This window comes from Delphinus delphis, chromosome 8 (genome assembly GCF_949987515.2).
Source record: "Delphinus delphis chromosome 8, mDelDel1.2, whole genome shotgun sequence".
NCBI classification, from domain to species: Eukaryota; Metazoa; Chordata; class Mammalia; order Artiodactyla; family Delphinidae; genus Delphinus; species Delphinus delphis.
Window position 1 is genome coordinate 22,128,059 of NC_082690.1, and position 20,204 is coordinate 22,148,262.

Here is a 20,204-nt window from a genome sequence, read left to right on the forward strand (position 1 = left end):
GGTGATTATCACAATAGGACAAGTGATTATCTCCAAACAAGCCTCTCAGGTGTAGTCCCTTAATTAGCCGGTAACACCTATTAAAACTAAGACTGGGGAATATACAATCCATTGACCCACAATTTAAAAAGTTTAACTTTTGTTTTTTATTTATTTTTAAATATTTATTTATTTAAGCCACTCTGGGTCTTAGTTGTGGCATGTGGGGTCTTTAGTTGCAGCATGTGGGCTCTTAGTTGTGGCATGCATGTGGGATCTGGTTCCCCAACCGGAATCGGAACACTGGCCCCCTGCATTGGGAGTGTGGATTTTTACCCACTGGACCACCAGGGAAGTCCCTTATTTTTTTTATTTTTTAAATTTTATTGAAGTATATTTGACTTATTATACAATGTTGTGTTAATTTCTGCTCTTCAGCAAAGTGACTCAGTTATCCACATGTATATATATATATATTTTCATATTCTTTTCCATTTTGGTTCATCACAGGATATTGAATATAGTTCCCTGTGCTATATGGTAGAACCTTGTTGTTTATCCATCCTGTATATAGTAGTTTGTATCTGCTAATCCCAAACTCCCAATCCTTGCCTCCCCCATCCCCCACCCACAGGCAACCACAAGTCTGTTTTCTGTGTCTATGTGTCTGTTTCTGTTTCGTAGGTATGTTCATTTGTGTCATATTTTAGTTTAGTTTTTTTTTTTTTGGCCGCACCACGCGGCACGTAGGATCTTAGTTCCCCGACCAGGGATCAAACCTGCACCCCCTGCATTGGAAGCATGGAGTCTTAACCACTGGACAACCAGCAAAGTCTCTTTTCATTATTTATTTATTTATTGGTGTGTCATATTTTAGATTCCACATATAAGTGGTATCATGATATTTGTCTTTAAAAGGTTTAAGAATTACAGTGAATAACAACAGATCAATAAGTGATCATATTATTTAGCTTAAACAAAGACATACTCCTCTACAAAAACACCTCTATTTCACTTTTGTGAGTCTAGACAAACTTCTGATTCAATTAATGAAAAATAGCCCTGGTATAAATGTTTAGAGACAACTCTTATTTTTCCTGCACCCTCTTCCAGCTGATTTCTGATTTCTCACAAGGACTCTTTCCTTCACAAAACCTACAATTTGGGGATTGGCCATGCTTTTAAAATATGACACATGAAACAACTGTCGAAAGTTTTTATGTTGTAGGGGTGTGGAGCTAGGACAATATACATTGCAAATCTATACAGGTTCAAAATGTTTTATCTTAAAAAACAACTTCCTAATAGTCTGAAATGCTGTGATCTAGCCAGAAGTCAGATGTCTCTAAACTTAGAGCCAATTTTTACGGCTGTGTAGCAGACGTTGTTGGCTGCCTAAGTAACCTATTTACCACCTTCAGTCTTGCCAACAGCACCCCAGATTGGTTTAGGTATCCACCATATTCTTTCTCCCAAGCTCCAGCCAGAGTTGGTCTAAATCAATCACGGAAATTCCCTTCCTTCTGTAGGGATTAGTCTTGAAAGGGCTACAACCCAATTATGATCAATGAGACAGGAAGGAAATTCGCTATAGATGCTTCTTGAAAAGCTTTTTACCTTTAAAAAGACTTGCCAAAAAAGAGACAGGGAGGGAGGGAAGAGGGAGAGGGAGAGAGACAGCGAGAAAGAGAGAGACAGAGACAGAGAGAGAGATTGATTTTTTTTCTTCCTCTGCATGTTGGAGCATGAGAATGTGATACTCAGATTGCTGTAGGCATCTGGAAATCATGAGGGAGCATCCATGATATACTGATGATGGCTGAGCAAGAAGATGGTAAGACTCCGAGACCTTGATGGGTCATTGAACTGCTTAACTGGTCACCTTTAGAGCTTCCTTACTTCACAATGTCTTATTACATCTCGTTTTTGTTTAATCTTTTTTGATGAGGGTTTTATGTTACTGGTATGCAAAAACACCTTAACTGATTGAGGCTGAATTAAGTAGTGTAAAAAACTGAAGAATGCCCTGGAAACCATGTGTCAGCTTTAATCATTTTAGTGAATTACCAGATTTCTCAAGCAGACATAATCTTAATGATTTGATCTTAAATGAATCACACTTTGTCTATTAGAGTATGATATTTATGTTTTTGACAAATTTGTTCAGAATGTGCAGGGTCACCTTTTTTGTTTATTATTACCATCCCCAAGTTAGACTAGTTTTTTGTTGTTATTCTTTTCCAGATCACATGCTTTGCTATAGCTATTTGTCCACTGCTATTAGTATAGGACTTTTCTAGTCTAGCATATTTGAGGGATTTTTCTTTAGCTTTATAGCTAGCTCTTCCATAATTCTACTTCATTCCTTATGTCTGAATTATGCCAGAAGTTTGTTGAGGCAATTTTAATTAGCATTTATTGTTTTTTTAATATGAGCTAACATTTATTAAGCACTTACTATTAGGTATGCACTGTGCTAAGAAGCGCTTTACCTTTTTTAAACTATCTTTTTTTAAAGAAGAAATCTGGGAAATGTGTGTAGAGTACATACATATAATTTCAATAAGATGTAACATTTAGAAACCAAATGGATGTTTTGCCTAATGGTTTGGGAATGATACATATTTTCATGCTTAGAAAAATGCTATTCTATTTAATACCTCACCTTTTATTTGAATATTGCACTGGATTTGATCTTTGCTTTGAAGATTTACAATGACTATTTTTTTGATGTATATATATTTTAATTAATTTATTTCTTTTTATTTTTTTGACTGCATTGGGTCTTCATTGCTGTGCATGGGCTTTCTCTAGTTGTGGCGAACGGGGGCTACTCTTCGTTGCGGTGCACGGACTTCTCATTGCAGTGGCTTCTCTTGCTGCGGAGCATGGGCCCTAGGCGCGTGGGCTTCAGCAGTTGTGGCTCGTGGGCTCTAGAGCACGGGCTCAGTAACTGTGGCGCATGGGCTTAGCTGCTCCGCAGCATGTGGGATCTTCCCGGACCAGGGCTCGAACCTGTGTCCCCTGCATTGGCCGGCGGATTCTTAACCACTGCGCCACCAGGGAAGTCCCTTACAATGACTATTCATTCAAGAATTATTTGAGTGCCTACCATGTGCTGGCTACAAAAATAAGACATGCTTTCTTGCCCTAACACAATTAAAAATTGAGCAGAAGAACAGGCAAGTAAAAAGACGTAGATTTCAAGTTTCTACGATGTCCACTCAAAATGTCTGTTATGGGGACCCTTAAGAGGATTACCTACTCTGGACATAGAAGGAATCCTGGAGATGGTTACCCCTGACCAAATTTTTTAACAGCTTTATTGAGATATCATTCATTACTATACTATTTACCCATTGAAAGTGTACAATTTAATGGTTTTATTTATATTCACAGAGTTGTACATCCATCACCAAAGTCAATTTTAGGACATTTCATTAGCCAAGATGCTAACTTATGCCCATTAGTTATCACCCTCCAATGCCCACCCCTCAGCCCTAGGCAACCTCTAGTCTACATTCTGTCTCTATGTATTTGCCTATTTTGGACATTTCATATAAGTGGAATCATACAGTACGTGGCCCTATGTGACTAGCTTCTTTCACATAGCAGAATGTTTTAAAGTATCCGCCATATGGTTGCATGTATCAGTACTTCACTCCTTTCTATTGCCAAATAATATTTCTTTACATGGATCTACTGCCTTTTATTTACCCATTCATCAATTGATGGACATTTGAGTTACTTCCACTTTTTGTCTATTATGAATAATGCTGCTATGAACATTCATGTACTAGTTTTTGTGTGGACATGTTTTCATTTCTCTTGAGTATATATCTAGGAGTGGAATTGCTGGATTATATGGTAACTTTCCATCTAGCCTTTTGAGGTACTGTCTGACTATTTTCCAAGGCAGCTACCCATTTTTTAAAATTAATTTATTTTATTTTTATTTATTTTTGGCTGTGTTGGGTCTTTGTTGCCGTGCACGGGCCTTCTCTAGTTGTGGCCAGCGGGGGCCACTCTTCATTGCAGTGCCCAGACTTCACTGCAGTGGCTTCTCTTGTTGAGGAGCACGGGCTCTAGGTGTGCGGGCTTCAGTAGTTGTGGCTCGCAGGCTCTAGAGTGCAAGCTCAGCAGCTGTGGTGCACGGGCTCAGCTGCTCCGCAGCATGTGGGATCTTCTCGGACCAGGGCTCGAACCCATGTCCCTTGCATTGGCAGGCAGATTCTTAACCACTGCGCCACCAGGGAAGCCCAGCTGCCCATTTAAAATTCTCACCAGCAGTGTATGAGGGTTCCAACCTCTCAATATCTTCACCAACAGTTATAATTATTTATCTTTTTGGTTATAGACATCCTAGTGGGTGTCTGACTGAATTCTTAATGGTTTATAGGACTTAGCAAGGTTAAGAGGGAAAAAAATGCATCTAGAAGGCGGAACAGCATGAAGTGCCCAGGCAGGTATTGATATTTATGTTTGGTTGGAGCACTAGATATATGAGAGGGAATGTGGGAGATGAGGAATAAGAGTCAGAAAGTAGAGAAAACTCTGCTAAGGAGTTTGAAATTTATTTTGAAGGCTATAAAAGCCAGTGAAAGATTTTAACCAAGAGAGTAGCATGATCCACTCTGCATTTTTAGACTTAATCTGGGAGCAATATAGTGATTGATAAATACAGACCAAAATGGAAAATAGAGACATCAACCAAAAGGGTAAGAGCGAGAAATAATGGGAAAGTGGAATATGGCAAAGGCGATAGAGATGTAACAAAGAGGGACATAATCAAGACATAATGTGGAGATAGAATTTCTAGGGCTTGGTATCTGTTTTAATGGGAAGGATGAGAAAGGGGGATTCAAAATAATTCCTTGCTTTCTGTTTTTGACAACTGTGTGAATTTATTATGCAATATGTAATATTAAAAATAAGAAAGAGTGGTTAAGACACATAAAAGAAAACTATGGAATTCACCAAGATATGAAATATATAAGATGGACAAATTTGAGACTGAAGATTATGAACTCAGTTGTAGGTATCAGGAAATTACCTCAACCATATATGAAAAACCCACAGCTAACATCATACTCAGTGGTGAAGATTGAAAGCCTTTCCTCTAAGACTAGGATCAAGACAGGGATGTCCACTTTTACCACTTCTATTCAATATATTATTGCAAGTTCTAGCCAGAGCAATTAGGCAAGAAAAAGAAAAGCATCCAAGTTGGAAAGAAACAAGTAAAACTATTTCTATTTACAAAAGACATGATCTTACATATAGAAAACCCTAAAGATTTCACCAAAAATATAAATTAGAACTAATAAACAAGCTCAGCAACATTGCAGGATATAAAACCAACAAACACACAAAAATTAGTTGCATTTCTATACATAACAATGAATAATCCAAAAAGGAAATTAAGAAAACAATTCCATTTACAATAGCATCAGGAAGAATAAAATATTCGAGGAATAGTCGAGAAATAACCTCGACTAAGGAGGCAAAAAACTTGTACACTAAAAACTATAAGACATTGCTAAAATAAATTAAAGAAGACATAAATGGAAAGACATCTATGTGCATGGATTGGAAAACTTAATATTGTTAAGATATCAATACTAGCTAAAGTGATCTACAGATTCAAAGCAATTCTTATCAAAATTCCAATAATGTTTTTTGCAGAGATAGAAAATTCCACCCTAAAATTCGCATGGAATCTCAAAGGGGCCTGAATTAGCCAAAACCGTCTTGAAAAAGAGGAAAAAATTTGGAAGATTCACACTTCCTGATTTCAGAACTTATTACAAAAGTACAATAATCAAAAAATATATACAATAATCAAAAAAGTGTGGTACTGGCATAAAGGCAGACATAGACCAAGGAATAGAATAGAGAGCCCAGAAATAATCTCTTGCATATATAGTCAAATGATTATTGACAAAGGCACCAAGACCATTCAATGCGGAAAGGACAGTCTTTTCCCATGGTGCTGGGAAAACTGGATATCCACATGCAAAAGAATGAAATTAGACCCTTACCTTATATAATATACAAAAATTAACTCAAAAAGGATCAAACACCTAATCATAAGAGCTAAAAGAAGAAAACATAGAGACAAAGCTTCACAACATTGATTTTAGCAATGATTATTGGATATGACACCAAAAGTTTAGGCAATAAAAGAAAAAATAGATAAATTGGACTTCATCAAAACTGAAAACTTTTGTGCATCAAAGGACACTATCAAGAGAGTGAAAGGACAACCTACAGAATGAGAGAAAATATTTGCAAATCATAGAGTATCTGATTAGGGATTAGTATCCAGAATATATAAAGATATATAAAGAACATGTACAACTCAACAACAAAAAAGCAAACAGCGCAATTCAAAAAGGAGCAAAGGACTTGAATATACATTTCTCCAAAGACAACATACAAATAACTGATAAGCACATGAAAAGATGCTCAAAGATCACTAGCCATTAGGAAAATACAAATCAAAACCACAGCGGGATACCATTTTACACCCACTAAGATGGCTATTATAAAATGAAAACAAACAAACAAAACACCAGAAAATAAGTGTTGGTAAAGATGTGGAGAAATTGGAACCCTTGTGCATTACTGATAGGAATGTAAAAAAGTGCAGCCACTATGGAAAACTGGCATTTCCAAACTGTTAAACAGAATTACCATATGATCCGGCAATTCCACTTCTGGGTATATACCCAAAAGAATTGAAAGCAGGGATTCAAACAAATATTTGTGCACCAATGTTCAGAGCAGCATTATTCACACTAGCCAAAAGGTGAAAACAACCCAAGTGTCTATTAACAAATGAATAGAGAAGCAAAATGTGGTATTATACATACAATGGAGTATGACTTAGTCTTAAGAAGGATACATGCTGTAACATGGATGAACCTTGAAAACATGCTGAGCGAAATAAGCTAGAGACAAAAAGAAAAATATTGTATTATTCCACTCATATGAGGTACTTATAATAGGCAAATTCATGGAGACAGAAAATAGAGGTTACCATGGACAAGAGAAGAGGGGAATGAGGAATTATTGCTTAATTGGTACAGAGAATCAGTTTGTGATGATGAAAAAGTTCTGGAAACGGATAGTGGTGATGGTTGCACAACATTATGAATGTATTTAATGCTACTGAATTGTATACTTAAAAACAGTTAAGAGTTTCCCTGGTGGCGCAGTGGTTGAGAGTCCACCTGCCGATGCAGGGGACACAGGTTCGTGCCCCAGTCCGGGAAGATCCCACATGCCGTGGAGCAGCTGGGCCCGTGAGCCATGGCCACTGAGCCTGCGCATCCGGAGCCTGTGCTCCACAACGGGAGAGGCCACAGCGGTGAGAGGCCTGAGTAACGCAAAAAAAAAAAAAAAACCAAAACAAAACAAAACAAAGTTAAAACATTTTTTAAAATTTATTTTTTATTTATTTTTGGCTGCATTGAGTCTTCATTGCTGCAGGTGGGCTTTCTCTAGTTGCAGCGAGCTGGGGCTACCCTTCGTTACAGTGCGTGGGCCTCTCGTTGCGGTGGCTTCTCTTGCTGTGGAGAACGGGCTCTAGGTGCTCACCTAGAGCTGTATTGGGCCACAGTTGTGGCACACAGCCTCAGCAGTTGTGGCTCATGGGCTTAGTTGCTCCGTGGCATGTGGGATCTTCCTGGGCCAGAGCTTGAACCCGAGTCCCCTGCATTGGCAGGTGGATTCTTAACCACTGCACCACCAGGGGAGTCCCAAAATGGTACATTTTATGTTATGTATATTTTATCACAATAAAAGATATGCTGAATCAGGCTCCTGGACTTTAGACTATACTACAAAGCTACAGTAATCAAGACAGTATGGTACAGGCACAAAAACAGAAATATAGTTCAATGGAACAGGAGAGAAAGCCCAGAGATAAACCCATGCACATATGGTCACCTTATCTTTGATAAAGGAGGCAAGAATATACAATGGAGTAAAGACAGCCTCTTCAATAAGTGGTGCTGGGAAAACTGGACAGCTACATGTAAAAGAATGAAATTAAAACACTCCCTAACATCATACACAAAAATAAACTCAAAATGGATTAAAGACCTAAATGTAAGGCCAGGCACTATAAAACTCTTAGAGGAAGACATACGCAGAACACTCTCTGACATACATCACAGCAAGATCCTTTTTGACCCACCTCCTAGAGAAATGGAAATTAAAAAAAAAAAGGGACCTAATGAAACTTAAAAGCTTTTGCACAGCAAAGGAAACCATAAACAACACGAAAAGACAACCCTAAGAATGGGAGAAAATATTTGCAAATGAAGCAACTGACAAAGGATTAATCTCCAAAATTTACAAGCAGCTCATGCAGCTCAATATCAAAAAAAAAAAACAACCCAATCCAAAAATGGGTAGAAGACCTAAATAGACATTTCTCCAATGAAGATATACAGATTGCCAACAAACACATGAAAGGATGCTCAACATCACTAATCATTAGAGCAATGCAAATCAAAACTACAATGAGGTATCACCTCACACCAGTCAGAATGGCCATCATCAAAAAATCTACAAACAAGAAATGCTGGAGAGGGTGTGGAGAAAAGGGAACCCTCTTGCACTGTTGGTGGGAATGTAAATTGATATAGCCACTATGGAGAACAGTATGGAGGTTCCTTAAAAAACTAAAAATAGAACTACCATATGACCCAGCAATCCCACTACTGGGCATATACCCTGAGAAAATCATAATTCAAAAAGAGTCACGTACCAAAATGTTCATTGCAGCTCTATTTACAATAGCCCAGAGATGGAAACAAGCTAAGTGTCCATCATCGGATGAATGGATAAAGAAGATGTGGCAAATATATACAATGGAATATTACTCAGCCATAAAAAGAAACGAAATTGAGCTATCTGTAATGAGGTGGATAGACTTAGAGTCTGTCATACAGAGTGAAGTAAGTCAGAAAGATAGAGACAAATACCATATGCTAACACATATATATGGAATTTAAGAAAAAAAATGTCATGAAGAGCCTAGGGGTAAGACAGGAATAAAGACCCAGACCTACTAGAGAATGGACTTGAGGATATGGGGAGGGGGAAGGGTAAGCTGTGACAAAGCGAGAGAGAGGCATGGACATATATACCCTGCCAAACGTAAGGTAGATAGCTAGTGGGAAGCAGCCGCATAGCACAGGGAGATCAGCTCGGTGCTTTGTGACCGCCTGGAGGGGTGGGATAGGGAGGGGGGGAGGGAGGGAGACGCAAGCGGGAAGAGATATGGGAACATATGTATATATATAACTGATTCATTTTGTTGTGAAGCTGAAACTAACACACCATTGTAAAGCAATTATACTCCAATAAAGATGTTAAAATGAAAAACAAAAATGGCTTTGAAGAGCAGTGAAGAAAGTATGGTCTTTTTAATAACTAATATGGGGACAACTGGATAGCCATACAGAAAAAAAATAAAACTTTGTCAGTACCTAACATCATATATAACATAATTCCATATTTATACCCGTAACATAAAATAATGAAGGTTTGGGAGGTAATATATGGGAGATATCTCTCAAATATTATATTGTTATCTTAAACAGGAGAGCAAAAAAATTGGAAAATACTGATGTTTAGCCATGTTAAGACTATTGTCTCCCAGTGTTCACCAACCCTAAACTATTCACAACATTTTCTCAATCGCTGCCAGTTCCCCACAATGCAAGACCCATCTTAAAGCAGCTGAGTCATCCCAAATTCCTAAAAATACCCTACCCTAACATCACCCTTTTCAATCATTATGAAGACTGTGTCAAGTTGAGGTTCTTCCTTGCCAAAGGCTTAATAAATAACTCCGTTTTGTTTGATCAAGTTTTCTTAGGTGACTTTTGTGGGGGAGTAAAAAATGGACAGTCCTTATCTTTTTTAGATATAAACTGAACTATTTATAGATGAAATGATATAATTTCTGAGAAAAATTTAAAAATAGAGAAAGTAGATAGGGATAGATAAGATTGGTTATAACCATTGTTGAAGGTGGGTAATGGTACATGGGAGTTCTTTATACCATTCTGTCTACTTTTGTATGTTTTAAATCTTCTATAATAATAAACAGTTATTTTTCTTTTTCTAGTCCTTAAGAGGGGATATATTCATTAAGGTCACAGTAAATGTAAACTATCTGACCATGACTACCAGGCTCACATCTAGAAAGCATCTAGCCAAATGTATCCTAAGTCATGATGGATTCTGCAGTTCCGCCCCTGATGGAAGGCAGGGAAAAGCAGAATGGCTGTAGATTTGAGAGAAATAATTCTTTTTAATGCCTTCCTACAACACCCATAATGTAGACCTAAGAGTAGAAATAATTAACTTAAATTTGACATTTAAATTTTGGTTTAAAAAAAAGGAATAGAGAATATTTTTTTGTGCTTTATTTACTCAGAGAGTAAGATTGTGCTACAGTCAGCTAAATTCTTAGTTGTTCTTAGAATGTGCTCCTTCCTACACTCTACACTGGAAAAATGAACCTTATTCTTTCTTAGCATCATGGACTCTGAAATTGGCAGTTATTAGGATTCCACACACACACAGAGTGATGCTCAATGTGAGGCTCTGAATAGCTACTCATGTAAGTTGACTTTTCTGTGCATTTGTATGGAGGAGGAACCAGCTCAGGTTGATGTCCTGGGAACCAGTGAGGCTCTCGCTTAAACCCTGAGGGAAGAGAAAAGAGGAGTCTTAGTAACCAATCTCATTCTTATTTCTGAGGGAATAGACAGTGAGGGAATAGACAGTGAATCATGTCAAAATTGAGAAAACAGAGAAATCATTCACTCATTCATTCATTTATTCACTCATTCAATTTACTTTTATTTGTGTTCCTTCTATGTTCCAAGCATTTAGTTAGGTCCTGAGAATATAAGAATTAAAAAGAATAGTCCAGGGCTTCCCTGGTGGCGCAGTGGTTGAGAGTCCACCTGCCGATGCAGGGGACACGGGTTCGTGCCCCGGTCCGGGAAGATCCCACATGCCGCGGAGCAGCTAGGCCTGTGAACCATGGCCGCTGAGCCTGTGCTCCGCAACGGGACAGGCCACAACAGTGAGAGACCCGTGTATTGAAAAAAAAAAAAAAAAAAAAAGATAGTCCACCTACTATGGGTTGAAAGTGGTATTTTTTTGTTGTAGCTTGTATCATATGTCGTTTCAAAATAGTGTCCAAACTGCAAAGAAAAAGTAGTAGATTAAAAATACAGAGTCTATAACCAATACTGGGAAATACAGGATACAATGACATGAATTCTAACAGGCTGTGTCATATTTTAGATTGACTATAAGTCTATATGTCATTAGCCTATATCCTACTAATGTTCACATCCTTTGTTGGTTTGTTTGTTTAGGAGATTTAAGGGAAAGATGCAGATAAACAACAAGTCTACGTAGGCAGGGACCAGGGAAGAAGCTACCCTGAGTCAGAAGACATTATATATATATATATTTCTGTAGATTGATGAAGTCCAAAGAGAAGCAAGAGAAAAAGCATGCTACCCATCCTTTCATTACCTTACAATACTATAATGGTCAACTTGATAGTAAAGTGGGATAGGCATTCCAGCTGAGGACTGTTGCCCTTTCCCAACCACTCAATGAACAGAAGTCTGAGAGATCTCAGCATTGGAAGTTATCAGATTCCTGACTCTCAAATGGTCATTGGTATTTCCTTTTCTAACAGAAGGAAACAAAGAAGAGAAAGTTCGATTACCTGGGAAGGCAAGGGTTTGGGCTGCACGATATGCTTTAGGTCATATCTCTCCTGGTTCCAGTTGCCCATGAGGGTACGGTTTGAATAGGCATCTTCATTAGTGGTACATCTCCATCCATACTGGAAAAACTTGGACATATCATTCCAATCTGTCCATACTTCAGCATGGCCATCTGCATTAACGAGGCTGCCACAGTGTGGGTTTGTAAGGAATGAGATGAGGAACTCTCTCTGGGAAAAGGCAGGAATAGAAAAGCTTGTTGCACAAACCAGAGAGGAGAAAAGGCCTCCCTTTCTCTTCCTTCGCCAAGCATAACATAACACCTTCTAAGAATCTAGGCTTTCCTCCCAGTTTAATTGTTGTGGTTCAGTTTCTTTCTCTCCAAGTTCATGAATCCTTTGACCTGCCCTCTCAATCAGCAGTAGTAGGTGACTATATAGATTAAATGTCCCCCCCCCCCGGTAAAAGACAGGAGAACTTCAGTACCCCCAATACTATATGGAGAACTAGAAAATGTTCTGGTAATTTTGAGATGTAGGAATTTAAGGACTAAGAGTATTGCTATCGTCAAAGGGAACAGGAAGAAATGAGAGTTGGATAACTAGATAATACAATAAATGATCAATAAATGACAGTTTCCTTCCCTCTGGGCCCAGATCAAATGTCACTTCTCAGGATGTGCCATTCCCTTTTCATGATGCCTTCCCTCAAGTTAACTTCTCTTTCACTTGTCTCACACAGAACTTTATGTTCACATCTTTATATATTTATAAATTTATACCATATGTTAGAGTTCTTCAAGGAAGTGTGGAATCTCCTACACTGATCCCTTGAGGACAGGATCTGTGTCTTTTTCATTACCGTATCCTCTCCTTCTGTTTACCCTCCTAATCAATAGTACTTGGCACATACCAGATGACCAATGTCTGAATTTCAATTTTTTGTAAGTAATCAGAAGCCTAACCATGTTTACTTTTGGTTAAAAGACGAGTCTGGTCCCTTGGTTTAGGAGCAAGACAATACCTCCCCTGAAGCTGAGTAATTTGAAGTTGAGGAGCTTGTGTTGTCTGAAGATTTTATAGTAGAGTGACAGAAAACCTTACTCTGCCGTTCCATGTTCTTTAAAGGAAGAGATGTTACCAAACCTGGCCCTCCCAGTTCTCCAAGCAAAGAAAGAATATAGATCACCCAGATCACCAGATGGCCATGATTTGGGAGTCACCACCCACCCACTTTTCCACAGGTAGAGACAAAGCCAACACTGTAGGTTTAAAGGTAACTGCTCTCACACCATGTGCCTTTGTGAAGAAAGATGCACACACTGATGTCAACAAACAGCATGATGACTAAAGAGTACCTGGTCCTACAAAGCCCAACAGACCAAGTACTCAGACTGCAAACCAAGATGACACCGTCCCTGGGGCTGTAAGGACAGACATCACCACCCACTCAGTTGTCCAAGTCTGAAACCTGGGGCTTATCCTAGACTCTGATTTCTCTTTCAACTCCCTACATCCATTCTCAATCACTAGGTCTTGTTGATTTTTGAATCAGTCCACTACCCTCCATCTCCACTGCCAAGTTCCAGTTCAGATCACTATCAGCCTTAGTTTCCATTACTGCAGTAGCCTTCTCTCTGACCTCCTTGCCATCCGCCTTTTTCTCCTCCTATCATTTCTCCATAGGAAAGCAGAATTTTTGAAAATGAAAATCTAATTGTGTCATCTTCCTATTTAAAATTTTTCACTGGCTGGCCACTGTTTTCAGAGCAAGGTTCAAGGTTGTTAAAATGTCTATATGACCTGGTCCCTGCTTAACTTTTCCGTCTCATCTGTTACCCACTCTCCCTCAAAGTACATTTCAGCCAAACTCAGCTGTTGTGTTTTTCCATCATGCTTGTGCATGTATTGTTCCTTCTGTCTCTTCACTCCTCTTGACTCAGGTAAGGTGTACTTTCCTCCCTTTAGCTTTCAACCCAGGTGCACTTCATCCAGGGAATCTTTCCACTTCACCCCCAAACTTGGTAAGGTTCCCCTCTGTGTGCTCCCACAGCACCCTGAATTACTCCATTCATAGCACTGCATCCCACTAAATCAGAATTGCCTCTTTTGCTGTGCATCCTCCACCAGACTACAAGCTTGGTGAAATCACAGGCCACATCTTGTTCCTCCATATATCTAACTGCTCTCACAGGCCTGGCACATAACAGACACTCAACATTTCTTGAATGAATAAAAGGTAGGAAATAGAAGCACCTGGAGAAATTCCGAACAGCAGTAACAATGGGTTGCAGTCATTTCGGATGAGATGAAGGCTGTTAGAAAATCCTCTGTGTCAGGATGCAGGACACAGCCCAACCTCTTCTTGGCCTCAGCCCGGCCCTGCTTCCTTCACTCAGAACTCGCCTCACCTTCGACCTGTCCCTCGGCACTAGTGACTGCTTGTGACCTCATATAGGTGTGATGAAGTCGCTCAGGGCTCAAAGGCATCTTTTTTTTTTTTTTTTTTTTCGGTACGCGAGCCTCTCACTGTTGTGGCCTCTCCCGTTGCGGAGCACAGGCTCCGGACGCGCAGGCTCAGCGTCCATGGCTCTCGGGCCCAGCCGCTCCGCGGCATGTGGGATCTTCCCGGACCGGGGCACGAACCCGTGTCCCCTGCATCGGCAGGCGGACTCTCAACCACTGCGCCACCAGTGAAGCCCAAAGGCATCTATTTTAACACTTCCGATAGGGTGAGGGAGTGAGGGAACGGGGCGGTCGGGGTATCGCTTTTGCACTCAGGGATATTTTCCTCCTCGGATGTTGCTGCACCAGACTGTCAAGACAACCGGGCGCTCTAGAGCGTCATCAACCAGCGACGGGTGAAGAGGTGGGGCCGCAAGAAACCGGCGAAGGAAGTGACGTAAAAAGGAGCGCCTCCGAGAACGCGAGCTGGGAGCACGTTGAGGCCATGGCCCCTCGGCGCCTCCTGTTGGTTGGGGAGGGGAATTTCTCCTTCGCCGCCGCTCTGAGCGAGACCCTGGATCCGAGCACCAGTATAACTGCCACCTGTCTCCAGCGCCCGGCCGAGTTGGCCCGGGATCCGCTGGCCCGGGAGAATCTGCAGCGCCTGCGCGAGCGAGGTAGCCAGGCCCACCCCTCCGTGAAGCCCCGCCCAGCTGTGGCACCGCCCAAAGTGGAAAGGGTGGGCACGTGGGGATTCAAGGAATCTGGGGGTTGCTCTTGGTCTTTACGTGGACATTTACAGAGAGCCTGCTGTGTGCCTAGACCTGGGTTGTTTTGCATGGTTCAGGTTACGGAGGGGTTTTCTCTCGTTCCAGGTCTTAAGACATCTTTCTGTCTATATTTCGTTCCAGGTACCGAGGTACGCTTTGGTGTGGACTGCACCCAGCTGGTAGATGCCTTTGAACTGCAAGACAGAGAGTTTGATCGAATTTATTTTAACTTTCCGCACTGTGGACGCAAAGCTGGAGTAGCTAAGAACAGGGAACTGCTTGCCAAGTTTTTCCAGAGGTGAGCACTCAGAAGTGAAATGTTTAAGAGGTACATTACATAGTTACTGCGCTCAAACATGGTAGTCTGGGAAATATGGCGTACAAGAGAATATAATGCTCCAAAGGAACCCACAATCTAGTTGGAAAGGCAGACATTTAACCTTAATGCTAAATAAAAGTACTCATAATGTACTGTTCGTTCGGCAAAGGGAGGATCATCTATTTTTGATAATGGGAAATGATGGTAGTATAGTCTAATTTAGGAGCCAGACTGCCTGCATTCAAATCCCCACCCACCACTTAATAGTTTTGTGATTTTGGGGATTAAGTTTACTTGATCCTTACTTGCTTTTGCTTCCTCATCCATAAACTGAAGATATTAACAGTAACTACCTCATAAAATTATTGTGAACGCAAAACAGTGCTTTATACTATTATACAATAACACATGATACTAATGGAGGTCTCTTTGGCTCATAGTTGTCATGAAACTTTTCACAGAGGCAGTATTTTAAGTTAACAGGCAGGAGGGGAGTGAAAAGGACAACTGTCTAAGTGGAGAAGAACAGCCTGATCGCTGAATCACATATAGGAACTTTGCAGACATTGACTTTTCAATGAGATATAGATGTACAATACAAAAACAACGTTGGATAACTCTGTTGTCAGCCACTAGTATCAGTTATGAGTTGAACATTGAATTTAAATTCTTGTTTACTTCCAGCTACTTTTTTTTGCATGTTTGAAGTCTAATAGACCTTTGCAAATAGATATGATTTGATTTTAACTATTTAACAGCCAAACCATATATATACAGCTAACTCCTATGGTAACTTGTACTTGTTTCTGATAAACGGCTGGTGTTTCCCTACCCCCGTTAGCTGTGCAGATGTTCTTGCGGAGGAAGGAGAAGTCCATGTGGCATTGTGTAGAGGACAAGGTGGGACTCCTGCTGATAAGCCCATGAGAGAATGGCACAACAGTTGGCAAGTGGTTGCTATGGCAGCTCTAGGGGGATTCATTTTAAGTGATGTGCATCCCTTCAGCTGTGAGGCTGTGCCAGGGTACAAGTGCACTGGATATAGGTAAGTAATAACAGAGTTCTAAGCCTTTTCCATCTCTCTCACTAATGATAAAAAAAAATCTCAGAGACATACTTTTTCCTTGTCTATTTCTTGATTCAGTCTCTAGAAATACTTGCTTTCTTTAATAATGACAGTCTTAATAATTGCTGTCTATTTTGCCAGGAGTCAAGATAAGTCCTTTCATGTAGAAGGTGCTTTGAACCATATCTTTACCCGGAGCTTACCCTATGAAGGTTTGCAACCAAGAATTTCCAGGATCAAACTGGGTGACCAGTGGTTTTCTTTTCTAGAACCGGAAGTACTTGTAGGAAAGCTGAACAGGTAACCTGATTTTACCAGAAATCACTTCTATCTCTAGTTGTATCCTGATTGGCTTGATAATCAGGCAACCATACATTGAATGGATGCCACATTAATTGTTAATGATGTCATGCTGTGAATACTTGTCAGTCTGGCCTGCACAAGTCTCTTTAGAATTAAAAATTATATTTTTAATATAATATATAATTTAAAAATCATATTTTCTGCAAATATCATATGATATCATATGATATCACTTATATGTGGAATCTAAAAAAAGGGGTGCAAATGAACTTATCTACAAAACAGAAATAGAGTTACAGATGTAGAAAACAAACTTATGGTTACCAGGGGATAAGGTGGGGTGATAAATTGGGAGATTGGGATTGACATATCCACACTACTATATATAAAATAGATAACTAATAAGGACCTACTGTATAGCACAGGGAACTCTACTCAACACTCTGTAATGGCCTATACGGGAAAAGAATCTAAAAAAGAGTGGATATATGTATATGTATAACTGATTCACTTTGCTGTACACCTGAAACTAATACAACATTTTAAATCAACTGTACTCTAATAAATTTTTTTTTTAAATTGTCGTATTTTCTGGTTTATTGTAGGCTGTCAGAGTTCTGAAACACATATCTCTCTTTATGGTAGATGATTTCTTTGTTTCCTTTCCGGATCAACTTAAGGATAATTCTTTTCTATACAGCTATTTGTGCTTTTAATTCTAGCTACGTTATAATTATTAATAATTTTAAGTTAAAAAAGTTTATTTTTGTGTGTGTTTAAACAGGGGTTTCCTAGAAGCACCTTCATATCATCCTATCAAAACCATAAATGAGAAACTCATTGCTGAATTGGGGAAAGCTTTCCCTCTAAAAAGGCTGAAGTGTTCTTCCCCTTTGCTGCCACAGGGAGACACCAGTGTTCTCACTTCCTGCCACTGTGACATCCTATCATCTGCCTTTTGGATTAGTCTCCATGAAGATAACTCAAATTTTGAGTCCCTCACTGGTGGGACAACAGAAGACATGGAGGATTTTCTAGTGTCATTTTCAGAACTCAGCCTTCCCAAGAACCCTAGAAGAGACAGTAAGGAAGAAGCTCAGGAAGGAACGTATAGCCAGGCCAAGGTCTGCCTTAGACCTTCTCTTCTAGTTCATGTTCAGGCTCTAATCCAAGCACCAGACTTCCTCCCAGGTTCTCTGTACATCCTCAGTGGACCTGTCTTTCAGAAGTGCCGCATCTCACCTTTCACGATGCCAGCATTTCATGAGACTTTGTTTATCCTTGGATTTAATAAAAATCTGAAGGATGGCTGTCTTCAGTCACTACTGGATCATCTGAAGGGCATTCTAGATAGCCTTCTGACCCAGACATTGCTCAAGGGCTCTAAGCTGGGCAGTTCAGTGGAATTTGTCTTTCAGCCACCTGGGGAAGATTATATGATTACTGTGAAGTCTCAAAATTTTGGCCCAGATTGTGTGAAGGATTTGATTATTGGGTCTGTTACCACATCTGCTACAAGCATCATACACAAAGACCAGTGTTTTGTGTGTGTGTCTATGAACTTGGACCTATTAGCCATGCTTGTCTGGGGTATCTCTGATTGGAGAATGTTGTGGACCTTTGATAATCGTTTCCTGAAGAATTTTGCCCCTGGGAAAATAGAACCCTTTAAAAGCTATTCCCTATATCCTCCATACTATGTGCATGATATTAGTTTTTGGTTAGATACAAAGAAAAGATTTGATGAAGTAGAGTTTCACACTGTGGCCCGAGCAGTGTCACAGGACACTGTCATATCCATACAATTCCTTAGTCGTTTTCAGCATCCAAAGACGGAACAGGTCAGCCTCTGCTATAGATTGACCTACCAGACCTGTGACAAGGCCCTTACCCAGCAGCAGGTAGCATCAATGCAGTCCCAGCTAAGGAAGGAGATTCAACAACGACTACATGTGATACCTAGGTAGTTTAGTAAATTCATCTCTACTTAGTGATCCTCACAGGTGTGGATGAAAAAGACCAATTTGTAACCTGTAGTTCTTTCCAGACTTTTTTTTTTTTTAATCTTTTACTTTGTGACTATAGCTACTGATGGTTGACTTTAAACATATCTGTGACTCGATCACTTAAAGTTTACAGACTATAATGTGAGTGGTGACCTTTGGAGTTGTGCAATATTTTGTTCGTGAGTAATGACTAGGAAAACAAACAAAACAGCATCTTATACACTAGATGCTGTAATGCTGAAGCAGTAGAATTTGAGTGTCTCGTCAAATATATTTATAAATATATTTTCCGAATTGTCAATTCCTCTTTCCTTAACTCTATCATATCATCTCTCTAAATCATTGAGAATAGTTTTTAGAGTCAGACAGACCGGCATTTATTACCTTGGGTAAAAGTTGCAAGTGTCCCGTATTATTGGTATCGTCATCATGTTTATTCTGTGGTTGACTGCTGTTAAAGTCATGGAACTAAGTAAGTGTCTCACTTAGAGCTCACACCTAGGTCTGTCTGACTCAAAAGCCCCTGTTCTTTCTGCCACTTTGTTACTTTACTTTTCCTTCCATAGTTTTTTCAACAGTAATCTCTGAACTGTGATTAACTTTACACTTTTCCCCCCTAGGTTTTGGGACTTCTGTTGTAAGCATCTCTAAGGGACTTTGGGAGATTGGCTCAGCCCAGGACTCTGCAGAATGGGGTGCTATAATGTGCATTAATGTATGTTCCTGTTAATTAATAGTTAGGCTCCACCAATTGGAGCTATATTGTAAACTCTGTGAAGGAAATAACTGTCTTATTAATTCCTTTAAAAAAATTTTTTTTAATTGAAGTATAGTTGATTTAATATGTTGTCTATTTATTCTTGCATTTGGAGAAGAGCATGTGGAAAGGCAAGAATTGAAGCAAAGAAACAAATTAGGAGGTTATTATAATAATGCAACCAAGATATGATGGTGACCTGGACCAGGGTGGTAAAAAGTGTTTGGACTGGGTAATAATTAGAAGAACTTACTGATGATTTAAATATATGTGCATGCATGAATGTTTTGGAGTTAGAGATATAGAGGAATCAAACAGAATCCCTAGGTTTTTGACCCAAGCAACTGGGAGAATAGAAGTGTTTTTAATCAGAATAGGAAAACTGGCATGGGAGTAAGTTTGGGGAGTGAAGAATCAAGGGATGTCTTATGGACATATGTATTGCTTAGCTCTCCACATAGACTTAAAGCTACTCGAGGGCAGGTAATGTGATTTATAGCTTTCTTCCATCCCCAGTAGTGCCTGGTACATGTGAAACCAAGCAGACCCTGCAGGGCCTTCCTGAAGACAGATTCCCCCACCCTCTCCGAGTCTCCTGCCTCTTGTTTGCAGAAAAGCTTTAGCCTCCTAGGCCTTCCCCGAACTCTAAAGAGTAGTTTTTTTGTTTTGTTTTTTTGTTTTGGCCGCGTGGCCTGCGGGATCTTAATTCCCTGACCAGGGATCGAACCTGCGTCTGCTGCAATGGAAGAGGGAGTCTTAACAACTGTACCATTAGGGAAGTCC

At 39.8% G+C, this 20,204-nt stretch overlaps 2 protein-coding genes across 3 annotated transcripts; one reads left to right on the top strand and one right to left on the bottom strand.

Moving 5' to 3' along the window:
* Positions 1-9,400: 9,400 nt before the first annotated feature.
* On the bottom strand, positions 9,401-14,557 carry CFAP68 (cilia and flagella associated protein 68). Of its 2 annotated transcripts, XM_060017175.1 has the most exons (4): positions 14,012-14,557; positions 11,756-11,986; positions 11,150-11,216; positions 9,401-10,710 (listed from the first exon to the last, which is right to left on the bottom strand). In XM_060017175.1, the coding sequence occupies exons 1-4, from the start codon at positions 14,051-14,053 to the stop codon at positions 10,541-10,543; spliced, it is 510 nt and encodes a 169-aa protein (XP_059873158.1). In that variant the 5' UTR covers positions 14,054-14,557; the 3' UTR covers positions 9,401-10,540. The 2 variants fall into 2 exon arrangements, with proteins under 2 accessions (XP_059873158.1, XP_059873159.1); XM_060017176.2 differs by lacking the exon at positions 11,150-11,216.
* Positions 14,558-14,679: 122 nt separating this feature from the next.
* Positions 14,680-19,500, top strand: FDXACB1 (ferredoxin-fold anticodon binding domain containing 1). The gene is made up of 5 exons (XM_060017972.1): positions 14,680-14,877; positions 15,112-15,268; positions 16,131-16,334; positions 16,497-16,655; positions 17,443-19,500. Exons 1-5 carry the CDS (start codon positions 14,706-14,708, stop codon positions 18,623-18,625), a joined length of 1,875 nt encoding a protein of 624 aa, XP_059873955.1. The 5' UTR covers positions 14,680-14,705; the 3' UTR covers positions 18,626-19,500.
* The last annotated feature ends 704 nt before the right edge of the window (positions 19,501-20,204 follow it).